A 26,965-nucleotide genomic window follows, 5' to 3' on the forward strand; every position below is an offset into this window, starting at 1 on the left:
ACTTGCATTTCTGCTGTTATCCTGAAGCCACATTTGGGTTTGTTCCCATTTATCCCTTAGAAATTTTCCAAGGAAAGTATATTATAAGCTGCTAAGTTACAAAGCTGAGTAGCCAGAAAAAAATTGTTTTCTGTGAAAATGATTTTATTGACAGTTTTCTTTCACTTATAAAATGATTTTCTATTAAAGTCCTGTTCAGGGGGAAAAAAGTCTTGGCATACATTATATTGAATAAAATTACATAAAATCAGTTATGATGTCATATTTTCAAACAAATTAATGGAGTTTAAGCTCCATTCTCTAGAAATCAAATTGCAGAAATCATATTAAATCACTAGCCCCTGTTGCTTTCTTACCATTATTAATAAAATTACAAGTTCTCGGTCAAATAATTTCAAGGATAAACATGACAATTTTATATACCTCATACTTAAAATTTACTTGTACCTTATTGACTATCACAGCCCTATTTTTTCAGAATACATGCTAATTGAAAAGCAATTCTTAAAAAAACCCTAAAAATCAGTATATATCTCCTTAGAATTATGAAATAGCAAAGTACAAATTAAAAGTTACTTCATCATTATACCTTGAAAAGTCTGGATTTAATTTTAGTTGATTTTTATGTGAGAGAGAGCCTGTGTCAAGTAACACATACAAATTATCTATATTCTCATTTAAGAGTATTGGCAATAACTATTACGGTGAACAATTTTTAACTTGGAATTAACATTTGTATTGTTGCTTCTTAAAAAAGAAATAACTGATGAAAACCAACAGTGATTAGAAATATTAACCTTCTTTAACAATATAGAGTATAAAGCATTTTCAAAATGAAACACAGGGTGTAGTTTAGCACTTCCAGGAATTTATTCTGCGATGTTAGCCTAGTTACTTACTTTGTAAAGCTTCTTTTACAAGCCAAGATTATTTGACTAGGCAATCTCTAGAGAGGACTTTCAATCTCTAGAGTATCTTCATTTGTAAGCATTTCTGCGACATTTCTACTTTACCCAAAATGCTGAAGAATAGTCTTATTTTTCTGATTGCAGGTGCAATCTGTACAAAAATATGAACAGAAAAGTCAGATTCAAACTCAAAATGAAAATATTTTTAAATAGTACATAAATCTATTTAATAAATCACTATATTAAGTATTTGATTAAATTTCAAACTATACACTAATTACACCTAAATTTTCAAAAGCATATATCTGGGGCTAAGCATGTTCTTTTAAATGACATGAAGAGGGCCTAGCGTGCGGAGGACCCAGGTTCGATTCCCAGCCAGGGCACACAGGAGAAGCGCCCATTTGCTTCTCCACCCCTCCGCCGCGCTTTCCTCTCTGTCTCTCTCTTCCCCTTCCACAGCCAAGGCTCCATTAGAGCAAAGATGGCTCGGGTGCTGGGGATGGCTCTGTGGCCTCTGCCTCAGGCGCTAGAGTGGCTCTGGTCGCAACATGGCGACGCCCAGGATGGGCAGAGCATCGCCCCCTGGTGGGCAGAGTGTCACCCCCTGGTGGGCGTGCAGGGTGGATCCCGGTTGGGCGCATGCGGGAGTCTGTCTGACTGTCTCTCCCTGTTTCCAGCTTCAGAAAAATGAAAAAAAAAATTACCTGAAGAGTCTCTAAATAGTACTTTAGTTATAAGAATCAGTAAAAATTGATATATAGAATATAGAATTTATGCACATGATACCCACACAAAAGAAACTATGAAAAATAACATATTGTCTTTGAAGACAGAAGAATATAGACAACACAACTGGGGGTGACTGGAGGTTTCAGTTTCGGACTATTTCCAAACAAAATGACAATGATTTTCTATGCACTGTCATTCAATTCAGCATACATCATATTCTCTTATGAGCAAATGTTTAAAAATTAATTGAATTTAGCTCTAGAGTCTAAAGACTATTCATTATTGGAAAGATATAAATTTAAAAATTTAGGATGCTTCTTCAGGTTCCTTCACCTCCAATCCTCAGTGATTCTCTCCCATTTTGTATATCCAGCAATCTTGCCACATGAATTTCACACTCCATGGTTTGCTTATGTAATCTCTTAGGTTGCAGCTTTCTTTTCAATGTTCTTTGATGGCAATCTATATATCCAATTTCAGAATCCACCACAAATGCCATAGTTTTTGTAAGATCTTTTCTGATTCCATCAGGTTGAGTTTGTGAGTCCTTCTGCTCTCATCCCAGAGCCCTGTGTAGGTGTCTCTATTATTATAGTTAATTTGTCTATGTAGATGCATTCCAGCAAAGATGAACTTCAGGTAAACATCTTGTTTTTCCAGCTCCAAGCACAAATGAGACATTGGACAAATATTTATTAAATAAATCAAGGTTATCTTTTTAAAAGATAAGGACAGTGTCTAGTATGTTGAAAAGGCATTAGCTTTTGTTTTACTCTATTCAAAATTTTTTGAGAGTCTTAGACTTCAACTTTCTTTTAAATGTACTTTTACATCAAAAAGTTTAAAGTATTGTTAGATTTTTTTATAGTTCACAAAAACCTAAAATATTATCAATTCAAACAATGTTTAAAAATTATACATCATGACCATGAGGGATTAATTTCAACTATGCAAGTTTGGTTCAACATTTGAGAATAAATTATTATAATCAATCGCATCAACAAGCTAAAGAAGAAACACATAAAACTATGAAAAGTATGTCAGTATACATAAAATATCATTTGACAAAATTCAACACCCATTCTTAATAAACTATTTTAGCAAACTAGAAATAAAGGAACTTCTTTAACTTGATAAAGAATATTTACAAAGAAACCTATATCTTACATCATGCTTAATAAAGAGAAACTAGAAGCTTCCTTACTAAGATAAAGAATAAGCCAAGGATGTTCTTTCTAACCACACTTATTCACCATTGTGTTGGTAGTACTAGTTAGCACAAGAAAATAAAGTAAAAGTTGTATCATTTGAGAGGAAGAAATAAAACTCTTTGTTCACATTTGATGTGATTCTCTATGTAGAAAATCCCAAGGAATCAAGAAAAAACCTGGAATTAGTCAGTGATTTTAACAAGGTTGAAAAATACATGGTTAATATGTAAAAAGCAATTGCTGTCCAATATGCTAACAATGAGAAACTGGAATGGACAAAATTAAAATTATTACACAACTTACATTAACACCAAAAAATGAAGTATTCATATATAAGTCTAACAAAATATGTACAGAATATACATGAGGAAAACTATAAAACTCTGGTGAAAGAAATAAATAATCAAGAGATATTCTATGTTCATGGGTAAGTAGACTCAAAATTGTCAAGATAGTAGTTCTTCCCAAATTGTTTTGTAGATTCAGTGCAATCATAATAAAATCCCAGAGTATATTGATATTTTGGATATTTTAAAAAACCGATTTTAAGTTTTTGTGGAGGAAAAATGACCCAGAATTAAAATCAAGACAATATTAAAGGAGAAAAACAAAGTCGGAAAACTGATACTACTGGACTTCAACACTACAGAGCTACAGCTATCAACACAGTGTGATGTTGGTAAAAGAACAGACAGATAGATTAATGAAACAGAATAATTCAGAAATAGAACTACAAAAATAGAGTAAAATTATCCTTTACAGAGTAACAAAAACAATTCAATAGAGAAAGACAAGAAGAGGTACTCAATCAATTGGACAGCAACAAGCAAAAAAAAAAAAATTAATCTAGACATATACACTTCATTCTTTGCAAAAAAAAGTAATACAAAGTGAATTATAGGCATAAATTTAAACATAAAGCTATAAAAACTTCTAGAAGAAAACATAAGAGAAAATTTAGGTCGTCTTGGGGTTGGCAATGACTTTTTAGATACAACATCAAAGGCACAATTCATTAACAAAAATAATAAGCTGAACTTCATTAAAATTAAATTTACTGCTTTGCAAAAGATAATGTCAAGAATATTTGAAGGCAAGACAAAGAATGGAAGAAAATATTTATACATATCTGATAAAGGACTGTTATCCAAAATACACAAAGAACTCTTAAATTTAACAATAAGAAAGTGAACTACCCATTTTCAAAATGGGCAAAGATCTTAACAAATACCTCACCAAAAAAAGATATTCAGATGGCAATAAGCATAAGAAAAAATATGCTCAATATTCTACATCATTAAGAAATTGCAAATTAAAACAAAAAAATACTACCATGTACATATTAGAATGGCTAAAATCCAAAACATTGACAACATCAAATATTGGGAAGATGTAGAGCAACAGGAACTCGAATGAATTGCTGAAAAGAATCCAAAATTGAACAGTCACTTTTGAAGACAGTTTGGTGGTTCTCTTTTAAAAATTCAATGTACTCTTACCATACAATACAGCAATTATACTCCTTGTTATGTTCACAAATGAGTTGATATCTTTTGTTTACTAATACGCACATAAATGTTTATACCAAATTTATTATAATTGTTAAAACTTGGAATCAACATATATATTCTTCAATAGGTGAATGGATAAATAAACTCTGGTACATCCATAAAATAGAACTTTTATTCAGTGCTAAAAATGCACAAGCTGTCAAGCCACAAAAAAATAAAACAAAACCTGGAGGAACTTTAAATTTTATTTCTTAGTGACAGAAGACAATATTGCATAACTCCACCTACATGACATTGTGAATAAGGCAAAATTATAGAGATAGTAAAAAGTTCTGTGTTTGACACAGGTTTGCAAATAGATGGACTACAGAGGATTTTTAGAGAAGTGAAGCTATTCTGTAGCCTACAATATTGGTAGATGTATATTATTAAACATTTGTCAAAAGTCCATAGAATGTATAAAACTAAGAGTTAACTCTAATGAAAATTGTGGACTCTGGTTAATGATGCATCAATTTGGTTCACTGATTGTAAAAATGGTTAATGTTTACATAAAGGGTTTTTTAATAGATATTTAGAGAAAAAAAATTAAAATTTAAGAAATATATGTGCCAAATTTATTAGCCCCATAGAATAAGGAATGATTAAATGTATCATTAGGAAAAAAGAAAGTTGAAGATGTATTTCTGATCAAGTCATACTTAATTACAAAGTTAATGGACAGTGTCCTCAGTAAAATCAAACTCTTACATTAATATTAGATAAAACATCAATATATTTTATTTTCTCTAATGAAAATCACAACCAGTATTTTAAATGATTTAGACAATTTGAGAGTATTTATCTCTGTATTTATTTATAAAATTTATATTTTGGGGTTTGGAAAAGATATATCAATGCTATAAAATTATTTTACTCTAATATCTTGGATTGTCAAAATTTATGTCCAAATGAACATGAACAATGACAGGTATAGCTAGGACACTCACATATTAATTATTAAAAATGTATGCAATTTCTAAAAATAAAATCACTTCCAGAAACATAGTATCACTTTAAAAAACATTGGCAGTATTATGAAATAAATTTAATAGTTTTGCTGCTGTGTGATGTGATGTACACTAATAGTCATAGTCTGGGGAACTATCTGGTACTATTGAAATTATGGATAGAGCTCTAGATATGGCTATTCCTTCCATCAAAGAAAAATCCAAAAAGTTGACACTTTGATTTTATTCATCGTGTTTATGAAAACTATATTATATCAGTAGGCTTCTTATATCTACAAAAGAGGTAAGAAATTCAGTTTCTGACATGATATTTCCAAGTACTTCTAGACTTAGCTGGGTAAAAAATGCTAAGAATTTTGAGTTTGGGTTTTTACATCTCCAGGAGCCTGAGCTGCCTGCTGATTCTGTTAGGTACTTTTTAAATCTTCCAATTTCAGGTTTGGTGTTTTTTTGTTTTGTTTTTTTCCAATCTAGCTATATTTGACATTGATGTCAAACTAAGATGCTTTAACAGAACTGCTTTTGTTAATAGCTGAATGTCACAAATAATAAACTGATAATGAACTTGATAAGCAAATTATATAAGATTGAATTCAAAGCATAAAACTAAGATGTTATAATACAGGACTGGAGTATTTTTTTTTAACTTACATGTATTAAAAAACAATTTTTAACTTTCTGGTTTATTTTACTTTTTATACTTAGTTTATTAATTAAATCAAGTCAATCTGTGTGAACAAAGTAAATGAGATTTGGAGGGACATTTTAGAAATCATGCTAATGGTTGTATTGATGGTTTCCATTTATAAATAAGACTACAGATTGCTTTCCTTCTAAAACACTTGGCACATAATCTGCACTTCATTGGTACTTTCAACTAATTGCTAGACATTGCCTTTTTGGGTGCCTTGTTAACAAAGAAAACTTTTAAAAGAAAGATCATATCTTCCTCCAAAAGCCTGTTTGTCAACATTTCATACCTTAATTGAGGGCAGATCATCATTCTGTAAACCAAGTAACAATTTAAGGAATTCTTCTTTAATCTGATCCTCATATATTTTAATAATCAGATTTACATTTTACTCCTTTATACTGTTAAATTTGCATTTCCTGACCAGTGAAATTTTAGACCCAATTAACATCTTCTCACTGAAAAACTTCCCTCATTTTAAAAGTAGCATTAATAATATCTCTATCTATATATCTCTAATGGTAAACTTAAATGGCACATGGTGTAATATTTTTTATTCATTAGCTGACAGTTTCATGGACTTTGCTGTATACAGACTCCTCCAAAACTTAGTAGTATAAAATAACAGCTGGTTTTACTTTGCTCATGATTCCGGAATTTAGGAGAGATCAACTAGACAGTTTTCACTTGAGTATCTCATTTGATTGAAGTTAGATGTAGACTTGAGCTCTAGTCATCTAAATTAACCAACTTCTGGATGTCCAGGTAGGCTGGCTCAACTTGGGCTGTTGACTTGACCACCAATATGTCTCCTCCACTGCATGGTGGTGTCAGTGTATATATATTATATATATATGGCTCTGACTACCCCACAACTACTGTTTCTAGAGAAGCAGGTGGGAGTTGCATGGCCTTTCATGATTTAACCTAGCAGGTCATACAACATCACTTGTGTTGCAGTCTGTTAGTTACAAGTGAATTATAAAACCAAACAGACAGACTGCCCAGCCCAGGCTTTCTTCTCTCTCTGTCCTTCTAAATGTGTCTTCCCCTTCCCTCCGTCTCTGTTGGTCTAATTCCTTTCCATCTTTCAAGGTCTGCCTCAGTACCACTTACCAAAGCCTTTCCAGATTCTATCATTCAGAGCCAGTATCTTTGTGGTTGAATTCAGCAAAACATTCATTTAAGTCCCAGCTCTCCTACTTAAGAACTTCATGAGCTCGGGAAATTTACTTAATTCCTTTATGTGAAAAGCCAGAATAATGACTGGACTTACCTACTTTACAGGGGTTATTGTAAATGCTGGATGACAAAACAGTAGAGAACATTTTCTGTAACACCTAATAGATGATGTTAACTGTTACGGTTACCCTATCTTTTTTTTCCAAAGCCCATAGCATTTTTTTTCTGAAGTGAGAAGCAGGGGACGGCAGACAGACTCCAGCATGCACCTAAACAGGATCCATCCTGCATGCCCACCAGGGAGTGAAACTCTGGCCATCTGGGCTGTTGCTCTGCTGCATCTGAAGCCATTCTAGTGCCTGAAGCAGAGGCCACGTAGCCGGCCTCAGTGCCCACGATCCCATGGAGCTTTGGCTGTGGGAGGGGAAGAAAGAGATAGAGAGAAAGGAGAGGGGGAAAGGTGGAGCAGCAGCTGGGTGCTTCCACATGCTGGACTGACACTCTACAGCTGAGTCAACTGGTGAGGGCCACCAGCTCATAGCATTTTGTACCCTTTTTTTGTATTTATCATAATTTTGCTCTTGTGGTAATAATTCATGGGCTTATTTTCTATTGTCTGCATATTTAGTTCAATGCTTAATGGGTAACCTATCCCGTTAAGCAGTGGTCCCCAACTTTTTTTGGGCCACGGACTGGTTTAATGTCAGAAAATATTTTCACGGACCGGCCTTTAGGGTGGGATGGATAAATGTATCACGTGACCGAGACAAGCATCAAGAGTGAGTCTTAGACGGATGTAACAGAGGGAATCTGGTCATTCTTTAAAAATAGAACATCATTTAGACTTAAATATAAATAAAATGGAAATAATGTAAGTTATTTATTCTTTCTCTGTGGACCAATACCAAATGGCCCACAGACTGGTACCACTCCACGGCCTGGGGGTTGGGGACCACTGCCATTAAGGGTGTATCTATATTTTTGTAAACTATAGAAATATTCCCTGAAAGTATAGTCTGTATGTATATTTTGAATATTAACTCAGAACCACTTTAATTTTTTTAAGCCTCAATAAACAAATCACAACAGAAGCTTTCCATTTTTAAGTCTATTATTCCTTATAACCTTTTCTTTTCATGATTCTTCTTGCAGAAATTAGAAAAGAAAAATCTGGAAAGACTTCTACAATTCTGAAGGATCAAGGTAATAGAGTCAATGCAACATAGTACTCAAAATTTATTAACAAAATTATTTGAATGAGCCTATAGTACATTTGTCCTTGTCTTTGCAGATGTACGGGCCAAAATTCCATAAGTCACTGTAATATATTTGAAAATTTGTATTTATTTACCTGTCCCTCAAATCCTTTTTTTTTAAAGTGAGAGGAGGGAAGACAGAGAGACAGACTCCCACATGCTCCCCAATTGGGATTCACCTGGCAATTCCAATCTGGCCCCAATGCTCTGCCCATCTGTGGCTGATGCCTGCAATTGAGCTATTTTTAGCACCTGAGGCAGAGGCTGGAGAGAGCCATCATCAAAGAGCAGGCTAATGTGCTCAAATCAAGCAAGCCATAGTTGAGGGAGAGGAAAAGAGAGAGAGAGGGAAGTGGGAAGGGAGGAGAAGCAGATGGCTGCTTCTTCAGTGTGCCCTGACTGGGAATCGAATCTGGGACATCCACACACTGGGTGGATACTTTATCACTGATCCAGCCAACCAGTGCCTTAAATATTTTCTTACAGGTCACCATTACCTGAAAAGTGGTTTGATTTCAATGTCAAAAATGAAAAAGAAAAAAAAAAAGAGAAAGGATTTGTCTTAAAGAATGAAAGGGTTATACAAAAAAGTTAGAGGGGAAGTGAAGAATACAGGAAAGTCTTACCTTCATGCACTCTGGTTCTTCCCTTTTTAGCTGTTCATAAAATATGTATTTAGTGCACACTCCTTCCAAGCACTTGTTAATAATTGGAGAAAAAGAGATGACAAATCTGGGAATAGGGAGGGAAACTTGGGAATCAGAGTTGTGAATTCTGTTATTTTTGAAGACTCGCTTAGTCATGTTGTCTGCTTTAGACTTGTCAGGCTTATATTACTATGAAAGACATGACATTCTTTTTAAATTTTGTGACTTTCCTCTCCTGAATGGACTGACTTTTCTCTCTGTCCATCTAAATTTCAGGGCTCTTTCTAAGAATGATGCCCATTTAAATATGTCAATGTTCACTGAAACACTCTTCTGAATTCATACACATAAATAGATAAATGAATAATCTTATCTATTTATCTAGCTATTTATCTAATTAGTTGAAAGCCACCTATTTAAACTTCAAGACCTTGTGTTATTTACCTTAATTTTTATGTGAAATAATCAATACCACATTTAATAATTATTCTTTATGTATCTAATATTTGGTAATCAGAACACATGCTCTCTAAACACTAGGAATACAAAAAAAACCCCATAATCTTTGCCATCTAATATTTATAGTGTTAATGACATAATTAATTAATGTATAAGAATCATAAAAGTAATAAACAATGTGCTGTAAAAGAACATAATCAAAGATTCTAAGTAAGTCTGGGGAATCAGGGAAGGCTTTCGTGAAGAAGTATTGTTGAATTCAAGCGAGAAGAAAGAATTGTCCAGGCAAATACATGGGATTGTTTAGGAGAAGTACAGAAGCAGGCATCTGCTCTTGTCCAGGGACAGTGAAATATACTTTACATATTTTATTTCTGCAAACTGTATAGGATATCTCAATTTTTATAAATGTGGAATCTAGGTATAGATCAAGCAAGTTGCTCAGTATTACACTGTGAAGTAAGAGGCAAAATCAAGAATGAAAGCCAAGTCTGTTGAATTTTATAGTCCATCTTTTAATTTTCACACAGATACTGCTTGCTCCTTAAAATAGGGTGTTGATATCTGTGTTTTTCAAAGAAACTTTGCTATGAATGTAGAGCTCACTGCATAAGTTTGAAAATCTATTTGATACAGACACATTGGCTACGCAGGATGAGAGAACAGTCTTAGTTCTTTTGCCAATGGGGTGACTCTCCTTAATTACCACAGAGGAGTTTAGTTTATTTTTCTGCTGTGGTTGCCTATACTTTGGAAAAGACACCTTCTCATTTTTTACTCACATGTTATTTGACAATTAACAAAAACATTGCCTTTGACTATGTGAAAACTAAAGTTGTCATTGAAACATACTACCAGAAAAATACACATACATAGATATATACATTTATGATTTGCAAATCATAATTAGCAATTTATAAACTTTCTCTCTTTCCAATGTAATATAAAATACATTTATTTTGAACTGCAGTTTGACACAGGTATATTTGGACCACATAACTATTGTTTAACGTAAAAGCATTCAAAAAAATGAGTTTGGGGCCTAAATCCAAAACTATCTGTCAGGCACCAATGCTTATCTAAACTGGTGCCCTGGCTGGTTGGCTCAGTGGTAGAGTGTCGGCCTGGAGTGTGGAAGTCCCGGGTTCGATTCCCGGCCAGGGCACACAGGAGAAGCGCCCATCTGCTTCTCCACCCCTCCCCCTTTCCTTCCTCTCTGTCTCTCTCTTCCCCTCCCGCAGCCAAGGCTCCATTGGAGCGAAGTTGGCCCAGGCGCTGAGGATGGCTCCATGGCCTCCACCTCAGGTGCTAGAATGGCTCTGGCTGCAACAGAGCAACACCCCAGATGGGCAGAGCATCACCCCCTAGTGGGCATGACAGGTGGATCCTGTTGGGTGCATGCAGGAATCTGTCTGACTGCCTCCCCACTTCTAACTTTGGGAGAAAAAAATATCTAAATGGTACTTAAATACTCTGCTTGTGCCAAAGCCTAAATTATAATTGTTAAAACACTGTTCCAGAAAACATTATTAAGAGGATTTAAAATCACTATGAGCCTGAAAGGCAATGGCACAGTGGATAGAGGATTGAACTGGGATGTGGAAGATCCAGGTTCAAAACCCTGAGGTTGCCGGCTTGAACGCTGGGTCATGGCTTGAGTGCCGGTCACTGGCTTGAGCATAGGATCATAGACATGACTCCATAGTTGCTGCCTTGAAGCCCAAAGATGCTGGCTTGAGCCCATAGTCACTGATTTGAACAAGGGGTCACTCATTCTGCTGTAGCCCCAGTCAAGGCACATATGAGAAAGCAATCAGTGAACAACTAAGGTGCTGCAATAAAGAATTGATGCTTCTCATATCCCTCCTTTCCTGTCTGTCTGTCCTATCTGTCCCTCTTTCTGTCTCTCTCTCTGTATCTCTTGCTAAAAAAAATAAATAAATAAAACCACAATGACCACTTTACTAAGTAAGCTCCAATAATTTCTATTGTTATGTTATTACTGCACAATTGAAAGTAATATCCTAGTGAACACTTTTTTCCTCAATGTTAAATCCTCTACCATTTGCTAAATGTCTCCACAGTCACTAGAAGGTTAATGCATATGATTATTGATTTAAAGTTATTTAAATGTACCTTTTTTATTCAGTTAATGCTTTATGCTTTTAAATATCTTTATTATATAAAAAATTGAATGCTATTTTAGAATAATTATGTTGTCACATTTTCTTTATTTTCTGGATATCATTTATCATTGCAAAAGCATTTTAAAAATTTTCAGGATTACCTATAAGATTTCAGTGATTAAATACCTGTTATTGTTTCCAAAGCGGTTCCTTGAAGCATCCTGCTGAGCCGCAGCAGAATCAAAATGCAGCAGACTCACTCCCTAGAAAACCACTTACTGCCTTGAGGTCATAGTATATTGTTAGTTGTTTAAATTATGCAGCTAAGTGGTGGCCTACATTTGCCAGTTTCTCATAGATTCCATTTTGTGTATATATTAGAACCCATGTAGAAACAACGTTCCAATTCTAAAACAAGAATTATTACCCCAAAATCATTTGAGACAACATTTACCTGGGATATGATAACCATGAATAAATTGAGCATTGAAAAAATAATAATTAGGCTTGTGTCTTCATTTAAAGTTGTGTAGAGAAGATCTAGCGATGATTGTTCAAAAAAAAAAAAAAAAAAACAGCAGGAGAAAGACATGTCGTGCTGGCTTTTCTGTTGGGTTCAGGCACTGACTTACCTGAGTAAAGGGACTCACATAAGTCCTCTCAACACATTCACAAAGGCAGAGCCCTGTATATGTGGCCATGACACCCAGAAACAGACAATCCTGCTACTCACCTTTGTTATTGGTTATTTTCTTCTGGCCTCCACCCCTACACTATATTACCACTTGCTTCTTATAGCTGGTCTGACTTAACTGAGGATCCAAGATTCATCCATGGATGAGGAACTTCAAACTTAACCCAACCAAGGCAAAAAAGAAATTAGTTAATTCCTCCTCTACCAAGAATGCAATAGTAACAACACACTTAGGTTCCTCTGATATTGGATTAGTATGATAGACACTGGAATATTCATCGAGTTTTGTGATAGGCCAGTGCATGTTTGGATCTAATACCAGTGGATGCTCAGCAATGCTTATCTTTGTTAACATTCTATTGCTTAGGACCATGGACCCAATGATCCCCCAACTTCTGACTTCACCATGCTTTTTCCTATCCATTCCTACTAGTCAAACAAAAGTTAGAGCTATGGATTAGCTAAGTTATCTGATGTCTTGAAATTGATCCCCAATGATCTATACTTCCTTGTGGTCCCTCGCTCTAGTTCATTACTGCTGGTGTCTCGGGGGGTAGTGTAGGGAAATGGAAAATCTAAAACCGTCGTTTTATTCCGTTGTGAACTTTTTCTCCATCACAACCTCCTTGCCCAAGTTCTTTGAGAATTCTGGTTAATACCACAGCACATTTAAATATGTTCCAGATCCTGATAATCAAGATGAATAAACCTTCCTGTAGGATCTTAGAAAAATTCAAGGAAACTATCCTATTTGTAAAAACACAGAAAAACATGTTCTCCAAAGCTTATCTTCTAAGAAACAAGACAGATGAGTTAAAAATATGCTTTAAGCTGACCAAATCAATGATGTATCTACCAAGACTCTCTAATGCAGAAGTGCAGAATTACTATATAATATTCTCTCCTCAGTGTTTGTCAGACCTGACATCTCAGTCACTTGCTTGGATATCTAGAGACTTCTCAGATTAGCCTGTGGATGTCCTAGATCAGGTCAAACCCCTTGAAGTCAAAAAGGAAACAAAATAAGCTACAGAAAAGTCAGTACAGGAGATGACCCAGCCTGAGAGCAGAAGCCATCTTTCCATTAGCAAACTTGGAAATAAAAATCACTTCTATTTTCAGAGAACTTTTTCCAAATTTAATGTTATGAGTTTATAACCTTCAAACACCCTGTAAAAGTACAGCTGTTATTTCTACCTCTTCCTTTTTTTCTCTAGAAAATCAAATCCAGCCCGTGGGTTCCTTCCTCTCCCTAGGTCTTAATATAACTATGTTCATCTCATGCCAACGTACGCACTCACTCATCTAAATAAAGATGCTTACTATTGAATCTTGCATGCAGTTCCAGGGTTGCATTCTCCCTCCCCACTGGGAATCTGTCCCCACCACCACTTCTCATTTCACAATACATTAATTCTTTTGGGTTAGCTGGGAAATGCAAAAGCAGTAAATGACCCTCACTGGCTTGAAAAAGAAAAAGTTAATGAAGCTTCCCAGTATGTTTATTCAGTCCATAGCTTTTATCCCATCTTTTTATGTTAAAGTATAGAAAAAGAAATCAGCCTTATTTATACTTTTCACAATAAATAGCAACACAAACATTTCTTTTTCACCATGCCATTTAAAAGAATTCTACAAACACATGGATATTTAAAGTTATAATTTATCTACCAAAAAAACAAAAAACAAAAAAACAAACCCACAAAAACCTGCTTTGGAGGATGCGGACATTTTGATAGAGCCCCTAAATTCATTCGGGACACCATCCAAAGCCACTTGGATTCAATTAATACTAAGGAATTGATTGAGTGTCATAAACATACAAATGCTATCATTATATTCTCTGATTTCCCATAAGGTGAGAATGCAACAAAGGGCTGAAAGTATAAATTCCTGTTTTCCTTTCCCACTGTATTGTCACTTTTGTCAGTAAAATAGATACTGAGATTTAATGTTGTAGAGGAAGTAGAAAATGGGTTTATGTTTTTATATAAGTTGTTGTGAATATATAATGTTGTTCAAGACATTGCTCACATATATTTCTGGAGTCCATGATATAATCAGAATCCCTTAGTATTTGAATGTAGTAGAATTAATGAAATTTTGCTTTATTTACTCAAACCAAGGATGACATTTTTAAGATGAGAGTTCGTAGAAGAAATTATCTCTCATATTTTATTTTAGTCTTATTCTTGAAATTTATTTGACTTGAGACTCATAACTAAAATATCAAATTTATATAATATATGTAAGATTTTTAAATTTGATTACAGTGATACCTTGAGATACGAACAGACCAACATACGGTTTTTTTTTTTTTAAGATACGAGCTGTGACTCAGTCCATATTTTTGTTCCAAGATCCAAGGAAATTCTGAGATATAAGTTGTGATTCGGGAAACTGCTGCTAGTTGGCATGTTGGTGCATGAGTCTAGTATCGGCAGTTTGATATACAAGTTGACTGACTTACGAGCTTGATTACAGAACAAATTAAATTCATATCTCAAGGTACCACTGTATTTATTTTTTGAAAAAAAATAAGCTAATAGAAATAAATTAAGTGATAATTATAACTGTTTGAGGGGCCATGGCTGCTGAAGCCACATGGTTTTTAAAATTCCAGATAAAATAAGTTCCCATCCATTCAAATTCCTATCCTCTTAAATGAACAAATAGATCGTAACTCATTCAACAATTTACATTTATTTTAATAAAAATAATCAATAAATGGCTTGTGTTATGCTATACTCTTTTATCTTTGTCTCTGTATGATTAAAATAGTTTTTGAAAAAAAATCATACTATTTTCACACAAGTTCACTTTACTGGTAGCTCACTGATTCTATTATATATGCATTCTCAATTTTTTTTTTATCTTGGCTGTAAATAAATGCTCAATGTTTCTTTCCAGAGCCTATTAAGGGAAAAGAAGTGAAGTTGCCATCTTCCCTAAAGGAAAAAGGTAATACTGTTTAATAAAATGTGAAAATACATTGATTTACCTATTAAATATTCAGTTACTTATAATAAAGTAATATATCATTTATTTTTAATGCTCTTAAACTAGTAACTTTCATAGGCCCTCATATATTTTTGAGTGAAGAAAAAAAGACTTATTTTCTAGCATAAAATTTCAAAATCTATTATTAAACAACAAAGGAAAAGGTAGCTATGTCAGAAATATTGAAAAAGCTTTTACAAATGCATATGGTATTCTGATTTTATCAGTCTCTGGAGTGAAATCCACATTTTATAATCCTAAATTGAATCTTATTAAGAATAGCCATGGAAACCAAAGATTTAAGATAAATGTAATACTTAACATTTCTCAGTGATAACATTCCATTCTGTAAGTTCAAACACAGTAAAATTCTAAACAAATTTTATGGCTAGGAGGAACTTAGACATAAACTGCAGTTCAATACCCTCATCTTATAAATAAATAAAGTGAATAGTAAGGAAAATTTTCAAAGTTATTACAATTTCCAGCAGAGGTAATATTAGAACTCTGACCTTCCAGATCAAACATTGTGCTCTTGCCCTTGCATTTTATTGCATCTCCTGTCTCCTTATTACACTTGGCTTGAGGTCATTTGTATTCTGATATGCCATACATCAAGTTAGTCCCCTAAAATGTGAATGTAACTCATTTAGTTTCTAATTGATCTCAGTACTTTCTATGGGCATGGTAAGATACTCAGAATTTTCTAATACTTCTTGTTGTCAAAATGAACATATTTATGAACCACTGAAACCATAATATGTATCTACTGTATTGAATATTGGAAATAGAGCCTTTTTCTATATTCTCCCTGAAGAGAAAATATGCATGCATGAACTATTGACCAATTGTTGCTCTCAAACCTAGCCAGGAGCCTCCTGGGTGAAATATGAAACTGGTCCTCCATCACTGGAGGGCTGGGGGAAAGTGAAGAAAGGCAGAAATGATTGGGAGTAGTTTTAATAAGTGAGGGAACTTGCTTAAAAAGCTTGTCTTGGCTGGCTGTAAAATGAGTAGATTACCCCACCAGCATGCCAAAATATTAAAAGAATACACAGAGCTCTTCCTAGGTTCAGTCACATATACAAGAGGCCTTCATAGGTTTTAATCATGTACCCCATCCAGATAGCCCCAATAAGCACATTATTATCTCAAGGCTGTGTCACTGAGCACTTCTGGCTGGGGGAAGGCAAGAAGCGCATGCATTGCAAAGCGCAGAAGTGAGAATGGGAAGCTTCCAGGTGCCCTGGTGAAGTTCGGGTCAAACCAGCAATAATGTTGTGATAGTTTTTCCTAACACCAATGTCCAAGGACTTAGTGGTAAATAATACAACTTACTGGCATTTTTTTTTTAAAAAAAAAGACTTTTGGTGAACTTGTATAAACATGTTAGATTTGTGAGAGATATGGAATAACAGCGGAAAAGGACAGCTGACAGAGAATCAATCAGAGAAATGAAAGATACATGGCAAGTCCCCAGTAGTTCATACAGCAATGTATAAAAACTGTACCCTTAAGTTATATTTTTGAAACTTTGCAATGAATCTTAATCAAAATTGTTATTTAATAAAATACAAGAGAACGTGATTATTTCCTCGGTCCACGTATGTGCTTGAACTTTTAAAAAGCAACATGGACTCCAAACATATTAAGACATTTATATTTTACTTTGGAAATGTATAATTTTATCTAAAACTTTACTTTTACAGTCACTGATGGTAGCAGTTATTTAGGTGCTAAAGAATATTTTATATTATTCTGGTATAATATGTAAATTAGGTTATTGTGCCTTACAAAAGGATTATTACATGTTATGTTAAATGTCCAATAGAGAGAAATGTTACTATATTATTCAAAGAATTAATTAATAGTGAAATATGAACATTAATTTACTTTGAAGAAACTAAATTTCTTTAATAGAATCTAATTGTTGATTGAGATGGATGTTTACATAGCAATATGAATTGAAATTACTTTATGCTATTAAGTAATGTTATAATTATTTTGCCAATTTAAGACAGAAATATAAAAAAATGAAGAACAGACAGGAATATTATAAATATCCATATATTTTATTTAAAAAAGGTCACTTAAAGTTTTTTCACCAAAAGAAATGCATATGTACTACATATATAAATAAAGAAACAATTGGTGTTCATTTTAGTTTCTGATTACTGAAAATATCAACCTAATGTTATCCTCTCTCTTCCTTTATCTTTCTGTTATTACACATTAGTAGTCAGTCTAAGGTCAGCCAGTTCATGGTCATAAATAATGATGGTGAGGATGGCAGCATTTTGGAAAAGATGTAATTTTAAAAGATACTCTATTTCATTAACACTGAATTTTTACATTATTGTACAATTTTCTTCCTAATTTTAATAACAAGTATGTGTAAATAAAGGTTTGCATAAAATGTCAAGTACAATAACAAGAACTATTATTTTAATATTGTTCTATTATTTCTTTTAAAGATTGAGGCTGCAAATAACTGCATACACCTTTTTTTTTTTTTTTTTTTTAGTGAGAGAGAGACAAAGAAAGAGACAGACAGAAAGGGAGAGAGATGAGAAGCATCAATTCTTCATTGCAGCACCTTAGCTGTTCATTGATTGCTTTCTCATATGTGCCTTGATAGGGTGGTTGAGGGGATACCCAGCAGAGCAAGTGACCCCTTGCTCAAGCCAGTGACCTTGGACTCAAGCCAAGGACCATGGAGTCATGTCTATGATTCTACACTCAAGCCAGTGACCCTGAGCTCAACCTGGTGAGCCTACACTCAGGCTAGGTGAGCCCATGCTAAAACCAGTGACCTCAGTGTTTCAAACATGGGTCCTCTGTGTCCTAGGCCAATGCTCTATCCACTGAGCCACCACCTAGTTAGGCAACTGCATGAAATATATAGTTAGTATTTTTATTTTACCATTTAAGTGATGATCATTTCTCTTAGAAATGTGACTTAAATTTTATAAATTGAATCTCATAATTTTTTCTCTCAAACAATCCAAATTAGGCTTGTGATATTGAATGTGAATTACAGCACTTGGATATTTTGACCAAAAAAAGTATAATCATAATATACAAATTAACTTTTAATTTCAGCTGTCACAGGTATTGCCACACTAAGCTTTCTTTTCATTATGGGAGTCAGATATATATATATATATATATATATATATATATATATATATATATATATATATATGTATGTATTATATTGTCACAGTGCAAAGAAGTTCTTACTAAAAGAGAAATCAATTTAAAAAATTGTTGTTAGGTTACAAGTAAATAAATTCTTAAAAGCTTCATTGGGTGTTCACTAAAAATATCAGATATAATAATATGCACATTTAAATGGAAAAATTTACAAATATATAAAATTTAACAACATGCTCTTGATAAAACTAGAGGCTCAAAAAAAATAAGAAGTTAAGTAACAAGATATCTTCAAACAGATGGAAATGAAAACATTCCAAAATATAGAAGACAGCAAAAGCAGTACTTATAGGGAGTTTTTAGCAATAAACACCTATTTTAGGAAAAAAGAAAGATTTCAAATGACCAACCAGTCTAACCTTATACCTGAGGAAACTAGAAAAAGAACAAATTAAGCCCTAAGTTAGTAAAAGGAAGGATATAATAGAGATTAGAGCAAAAATAAATAAAATAGAGAATAAAAAAATGTACAAAACTAAGGGTTGGTTTTTTAGAGATAAACAAAATGGACAAATCTTTGGCTAAATTAAGAAAAATGAGTGAAGAGTCAAATAAATAAAATCATAATTGAAAGAGAAAACATTAAAACTAATGGCCTAGACATAAATGGAATCATAAGAGACTATCAAGGAGTAATTATATGCCATAGAGGAAACAGACAAATTCCTAGAAACATAAAACTTACCAAGATGAGTAATGAAAAATATAAAATCAAAACAGATCAGTAATGAGCAAAGAAATTGGTTCTGTAATCAAATACTTCTCAATTAAAAAAATGCTCAGGGACAAATGGCTTCACTGTTGAACTCTACCGAAGATTTAAAGAAGAGTTAATGCCAATTCCTGCCAAACTCTTTCTAAAACTTGAAAAGTAGAAAACACTTCTGAACTCATTTTTATGAAGCCATTATTACCCTGATACCAAAACCATGCAAAAACACTAGCAGAAAAAAATTTCAGACAGTATCTCCAATGCACACAGATGCAAATCCAAAACAAAATGGTAGTTAATTCTCAAAGGTGGCAGAGGAGTAGGCAGATGCCAGACTGTCATTTCCCACCACAAAACTGGATTACAAATTAATTTAGGAACAATCATCATGAAAAATCAACTTTGGGCTAAAAGAACAGGACTCAAAAACTAAGGAGCACAGAAGAATCCATACTGATCCTGGTAGAAAGTTCAGGAGTGTGGTGGGTGCTCCACTGCTCCCAAGAGTCCAGAAGGGCTCTCATTACAAGGAGAGAGACCCTGAGAGGCAAGGGCCCTCAGTCTCAGAACCAGAGACCCAGCCTGAAAAGCCAGGGACTGGAGGAAACAGCCGGACAGCATTGAGTGGGAACAAGAGCAAAATTCTGTATGTGGAAAGCAGCTGGGGTGCCTTAAAGGGACAGAGAAAAAAATATCACTTGCAGCCACTTGCCTGGGACTCTGGGGGCAAGAAGGGCTGAAAGGACTGACTGGTCATGCATGAGGAAAGTGGGTAGAGCGAGACAAACAGAGACGGGAAGAGGAGTACCTGGGTTGACCTAAATTAAGCTGACTTATTCTCCAGTGCGAAGGCTGCCATAGCTGGAGGAGGGGTAGATCCCTCTGCAAAGCACAAGCCTAAAGTGGACCCAGGAGTCCCACCTCCAAAAAGCACTCCAGTTACAATTTGCACAAAAGAAATCGTGGAATGGAGGAAGTAAGGGGGAGGGGCAGTGACTCAGGTTTCCAGGGAGACCTGAGCTACACCTCCCCCTTCATACTGAGAATGCACCCCACCCCCAGAGAGTAACTGGCAGAACACACCTTCAGATTCTCAGAGGTCACACCCACTGCATTCATGAATACAGTTTCAACTAAGCCCTTTGCTCAGATCAGCAAACAGACAGCAGGCAAATCAAGACTTTAAAGGGCTCTACTAGTTAAGGAGACCACAACTTGAACAAGCATGCAAACCATACACAGAAACAATGGGAAGACAAAGGAACATGAGCCATAGGAATCAACAAGAAAAATCCCCAGAAAAATAACTGGATGAAATGGAAGTAATCAAATTACCGGATGCAGAGTTTAAAAAATGATTGTTAGGATGCTTAAAGATCTCAAAGCTACAGCCTGACCAGGCAGTGGCTCAGTGGATAGAGCATCAAACTGGGATGAGGAGAACCCAGGTATGAGAGCCCAAAGTTGCCAGCTTGAGCATGGGCTCATCTGGTTTGAGCAAAGCTCACCAGCTCAGATCCAAGGTCTCTGGCTTGAGCAAGAGGTTAATCAGTCTGCTGAAGGCCCACGGTTAAGGCACATATGAGAAAGCAATCAATGAACAACTAAGGTGTCGCAACAAAAAACTGATGATTGATGCTTCTTATTTCTCTCCATTCCTGTCTGTCTGTCCCTATCTATTCCTCTCTCTGACTCTCACTCTGTCTCTTTAAAAAAAATCTCAAAGCTACAATGGATGGACTTATTGAGCAACTACATAAAGAAATTGTAAGCATTAAAAGGACACTGAAATCATAAAAAAAAAATAAACAGGCAGAAATTACAAACACAATAACACAAATGAAGACTACACTAGAAAGAATTAAAAGAAGGTTGGATGAAGCAGAGGATCGAATCAGTGACTTACAGAACAAGATAAGCGAAAGCATGGAAGCAGAACAGCAAAAAGAAAAGAGGATCAAAAAGTCTGAGGAAACTCTATGACAACATGAAGAGAAACTATCCACATAATAGGGGTTCCTGAAGAAGAAGAGAAAGAACAAGGGATAGAGAACTTGATTGAAGAAATCGTAGCTGAAAATTTCCCTAAATTGATGCAGGAAAGAGTCACACAGTTTCAAGAAGCACAGAGAACCCCATTTAAAAAAAACCCGAAGAGACCCACACCAAGAAAAATCATAATCAAAATACCAAAGCTAAGAGATAAAGAAAGAATACTAAAAGCTGCAAGAGAAAAGCTGTCAATCACTTACAAAGGAGACCCCATAAGAATGACATCAGACTTTTCAACAGAAATCCTTCAAGCCAGAAGGGAATGGCAAAAATTAATTCAAGTAATGCAGAACAAGAACCTACAACCAAGACTACTTTATCCAGCAAGGCTATCATTTAAAATTGAAGGAGAAATAAGAAGCTTCCCAGACCAGAAAATCTCAAGGAATTCATTACAACCAAACCAATGCTGCAAGAAATGCTAAGGGGACTCCTGTAAACAGAAAAAAAGTGGGAAAATAATCTAGTAAAAGAGGAATGTAGATTTAAAGAATAAAATGGCAATATAAACTACATATCAGTAATAACCTTAAATGTAAATGGACTAAATGCTCCAATCAAAAGACATAGGGTAGCTGTGTGGATAAGAAAACAGGATCGATACATATGCTGTCTACAAGAGACCCACCTCAGAACAAAAAATACACATAGACCGAAAGTAAAAGGTTGGAAAAAAATATGTCATGGAAATGGAAATGAAAAAAAAAGTTAGGGTAGTCATACTTATATCTGACAAAATAGACTTTAAAACAAAGACTATAGTAAGGGATAAAGAAGGTAACTACATAATGATAAGGGGAGCAATCCAACAGAAAGAGATAACCATTATAAAAATCTATGCATCTAATAAAGGAGCACCTAAATATTTTATATATAAAGCAGACTCTGAAGGATATAAAGGGTGAGATCAACAGCAATCTATAATAGTAGGGGATTTTAATACACCACTAACATCACTGGCTAGATCCTCAAGAAATAAAATTAGCAGGTCCTGGCCGGTTGGCTCAGTGGTAGAGCGTCGGCCTGGCATGCAGGAGTCCCAGGTTCAATTCCTGGCCAGGGCACATAGGAGAAGTGCCCATCTGCTTCTCCACCCCTCCCCCTCTCCTTCCTCTCTGTCTCTCTCTTTCCCTCCCACAGCCAAGGCTCCACTGGAGCAAAAGATGGCCCAGGCACTGAGGATGGCTCCATGGCCTCTGCCTCAGGTGCTGGAACGGCTCTGGTCGCAACAGAGCTATGCCCCAGATGGGCAGAGCATCACCCCCTGGTGGGCATACTGGGTGGATCCTGGTCAGGTGCATGTGGGAGTCTGTCTGACTGCCTCCCCATTTCCAGCTTCAGAAAAATACAAAAAAAAAAAAAAGAAGAAAGAAAGAAATAAAATTAGCAAAGAAACAGCAGACTTAAGGGACATAATCAATAGATATCTTCAGAACCTTTCACCCTAACATAGCAGAATACACGTTCTTTTCAAGTGCTCATGGTACATTCTCTAGGATAGACCACATGTTAGGGCATAAAATGAATCTCAACAAATTTAAGAAGACAGAAATCATATCAAGCATCTCTCTGATCACAATGACATGAAACTAGAAAGTAACTGCAATAGAAAAACACTCCAACACATGGAAACTAAACAGCATGTTATTAAATAACAAATGGGTCAACAGTGAGATCAAGAAAGAAATAAAAAATTGCCTTGAAACAAATGAAAATGAACATACAACAACTCAAAATTTATGGGACACGGCAAAAGCAGTCTTGAGAGGGAAGTTCATAGCATTACAGGCATACCTTAAGAAGCTAGAAAAAGCTCAAATAAACAATTTAATCCTGCAACTAAAAGAACGAGAAAAAGAACAGCAAGTAAAGCTTAGAGGAAGTAGAAGGAAGGAAATAATAAAGATTAGAGCAGAAATAAATGACATAGAAGCTAAAAAAACAATACAGAGAATCAATGAAATCAAGAGTTGGTTATTTGAAAAGGTAAATAAGATTGATGAACCTTTAACCAGACTCACCAAGTAAAAAAGAGAGAGGACTCAAATAAATAAAATTAGAAATGAGAGTGGAGAAGTAACAACTGACACAGCAGAAATACAAAGGATTGTAAGAAAACACTATGAAGAACTGTATGCCAAAAAATTAAACAACCTAGGTGAAATGGACACACTCCTTGAAACATGTAATCTTTCAAAAATCAATCTGGAAGAATCAGAAAACCTAAACAGACCGATTACAACAAATGAGATTGAAACAGTTATCAAAAAACTCCCAACAATCAAAAGCCCTGGGCCAGATGGCTTCACAGACAAATTCTATTGATATCAAGTATTCAAAGGACTAACTCTTATTCTTCTCAAACTATTTCAAAAAATTTAAGAGGAGGAAAGACTTCCTTTTATTAGGCGATCCTAATTCTGATTCCAAAATCAGGCAAAGACAATACAAAGAAAGAAAACTATAGTCCAATATCCCTGACAAGTTTAGATGCTAAAATTCTAAACAAAATATTAGCAAACCAGATTCAGCAAAACATAAAAAAATCATACATCTAGATCAAGTGGAATTTATTCTGGGGAGGCAAGGCTGGTACAATATTCACAAATCAATCAATGTGATTCATCACATAAACAAAAGAAAGGATAAAAGTCATATGATAATATCAATAGATGCAGAAAAAGCATTTGATAAAATCCAGTACCCAGTTATAATCAAAACTCTCAGCAATATGGGAATACAGGGAACATACTTCATCATGATAAAGGCCATCTATGACAAACCCAACATCATACTCACTGGGCAAAAATTAAAAGCAATCCCCTTAAGATCAGGAAAAAGGCAAGGGTGTCCCATTCACTACTCTTATTCAACATAGTTCTGGAATCCTAGCCACGACAGACAAGAAAAAGAAATAAAAGGCATCCAAATTGGAAAAGAAGAAGTAAAACTTTCATTATTTGCTGATGATATGATACTGTATATAGAAAACCCTAAAGTCCCAGTCAAAAAACTACTGGATCAGATAAATGAATTAAGCAAGGAGGCAGGATGTAAAATTAATATTCAGAAATCAGAGGCATTTTAATACACTAATAATGAGTTCAGAATGTGAAATTAAGAAAGCAATCCCTTTCACTATCTCAACAAAAAAAATAAAGTACCAAGGAATAAATTTAACCAAGGAGGTTAAAGACTTGTACTTGGAAAATTATAAAACATTGATTAAAAAATCAAGAAAGATACAAACCAGTGGAAGCATATATCATGTTCATGGATAGGAAGAATAAATATCATTACAATGTCTATATTTCCAAAATCAATTTATATATTCAATGCAATTCTAATTAAAATACCAATGACATACTTTAAAGATATAGAACAAATATTCCAAAAATTTATATGGAACCAATAAAGGACAAAAATAGCCTTAGCAATCTTGAAAAAGAAGAATGAAGTGGTTGGTATCACACTTCCTGATATCAAGTTATACTACAAGGCCATTGTACTCAAAACAGCTTGGTACTGGCATAAGAACAGGCATATAGATCAATGGAACAGAACAGAGAACCCAGAAATAAAACCACACCTTTATGGACAATTCATATTTGACAAAAGAGGTAATAACATACAATAAAGACAGTCTCTTTAAAAGATGGTGTTGGGAAAATTGGACAGCTACCTGCAAAAAAATGGAACTAGACCACCAACTTACACCATTTACAAAAATAAACTCAAAATGGATAAAAGACAAATGTAAGTGGTGAAACCGTAAGCATCTTAGAATAAAATATAGGCAGTAAGTTCTCCATCATCACTCACAGTAATATATTTGCTGATTTATCTCCACGGGCAAGAGAAATAAAGGATAGAATAAACAAATGGAACTATATCAAACTAAAAAGCTTTTGTACACCTAAATACAATATAGACAAAATAAAAAGATAAACCACACAATGGGAGAACATATTCGACAATATGTCTGATAATGGGTTAATAACTAAAATTTATAAACAACTTGTAAAACTCAACTCCAGGAAGATAAGTAATCCAATCAAAAAATGAGCAAAAGAGGCCCTGGCTGGTTGGCTCAGTGGTAGAGCATCGGCCTGGCGTGCGGGGGACCCGGGTTCGATTCCCTGCCAGGGCACATAGGAGAAGCGCCCATTTGCTTCTCCACCCCCCCCCTCCATCCTCTCTGTCTCTCTCTTCCCCTCCCGCAGCCAAGGCTCCATTGGAGCAAAGATGGCCTGGGTGCTGGGGATGGCTCCTTGGCCTCTGCCCCAGGCGCTAGAGTGGCTCTGGTCACGCCAGAGCGACGCCCCGGAGGGGCAGAGCATCGCCCCTGGTGGGCGTGCCGGGTGGATCCCGGTGGGGCGCATGCAGGAGTCTGACTGTCTCTCCCCGTTTCCAGCTTCAGAAAAATACAAAAAAAAAAAAAATGAGCAAAAGAAATCAATAGACACTTCTCCAAAGAGGACATATAGATGGCCAATAGGCAGATGAAAAAAATGTTCAATATCACTAATCATTAGAGAAATGCAAATTAAAACCACAATGAGATATCACCTCACACCAGTCAGAATGGCGCTCATTGACAAAACAACACATAATAAGTGCTGGCAAGGATGTGGAGAAAAGGGAACCCTCCTGCACTGCTGGTGGGAATGTAGACTGGTGCAGCCACTGTGGAAAACAGTATGGAGATTCCTCAAAAAATTAAAAATGGAACTGCCTTTGACCCAACCATCCCACTTTTAGGAATATATCCCAAGGACACCACATCACTGATTCAAAAGTAGAAATTCACCCCCATGTTTATGGCAGCATTGTTTACAATAGCCAAGGTCTGGAAACAGCCCAAGTGTCCATCAGTGGACAAGTGGATTAAAAAGCAATGGTATATATACACAATGGAATACTATGGGGCCATGAAAAATGAGGAAATCTTACCTTTTGCGACAACATGGATGGACCTGGAAACTATTATGGTAAGTGAAATAAGCCAGGCAGAGAAAGAAAAATATGATATGACCTCACTCATGTAAGGAATCCAATGAACAATGTGAACTGAAGAACAGAATTGAGACAGAGGAGGGATCAAAGGGACCAGAGCGAAAGCGGACAGAGGGAAATGGGATGATAGGATGGGATCACAGAAGGGAAAGAGGTTTGTGAAATTATATACACATAACACAGCATTATAGGGAGCAGAAAAGCAAATCCTGGGGAAAAGGGAAAAGGAGTTGTGGGAATGGGGGCCAAGGCGGATGTTGAAGGGAACATTCGGGCAGACACTAGAATCTATGTAAACACAATAAATTTTAAAAAAACACACAAAAAAGGTAGTTAATGACACAAAAATGGAGATCAACGAGATCATTTCCAGAAGAAGAGCATGACGGAATGGGTAAAAAGAGGAAAAGAAATACAGTCAATAATATAGTGATACGTTTACATGGTAACAGATAATTACTAGAATTAGTGGAATGATCACATTGTACGGTATACAAATGCCAAAGCACTATACTGTATTCCTGAAACTAATGAACCAATAT

General features: G+C 35.2%; 1 protein-coding gene across 15 annotated transcripts in view; it reads left to right on the plus strand.

The window, feature by feature from the left end:
* The window catches only part of TRDN (triadin), a 415,240-nt gene that overhangs the window by 304,596 nt on the left and 83,679 nt on the right, over positions 1 to 26,965 (plus strand). For all 15 annotated transcript variants that reach the window (XR_010750049.1, XM_066373320.1, XM_066373321.1 and 12 more), the window contains 2 exons: positions 8,398 to 8,448; positions 15,338 to 15,388. Coding sequence is in view for 14 of the 15 variants with exons in the window: in XM_066373320.1 (XP_066229417.1) it covers positions 8,398 to 8,448; positions 15,338 to 15,388 (102 nt within the window). In the remaining variant the exon portion in view is untranslated. The remainder of the gene's footprint in view (positions 1 to 8,397; positions 8,449 to 15,337; positions 15,389 to 26,965) is intronic.

The sequence above is a fragment of the Saccopteryx leptura genome, chromosome 3, assembly GCF_036850995.1.
Source record: "Saccopteryx leptura isolate mSacLep1 chromosome 3, mSacLep1_pri_phased_curated, whole genome shotgun sequence".
NCBI lineage: Eukaryota > Metazoa > Chordata > Mammalia > Chiroptera > Emballonuridae > Saccopteryx > Saccopteryx leptura.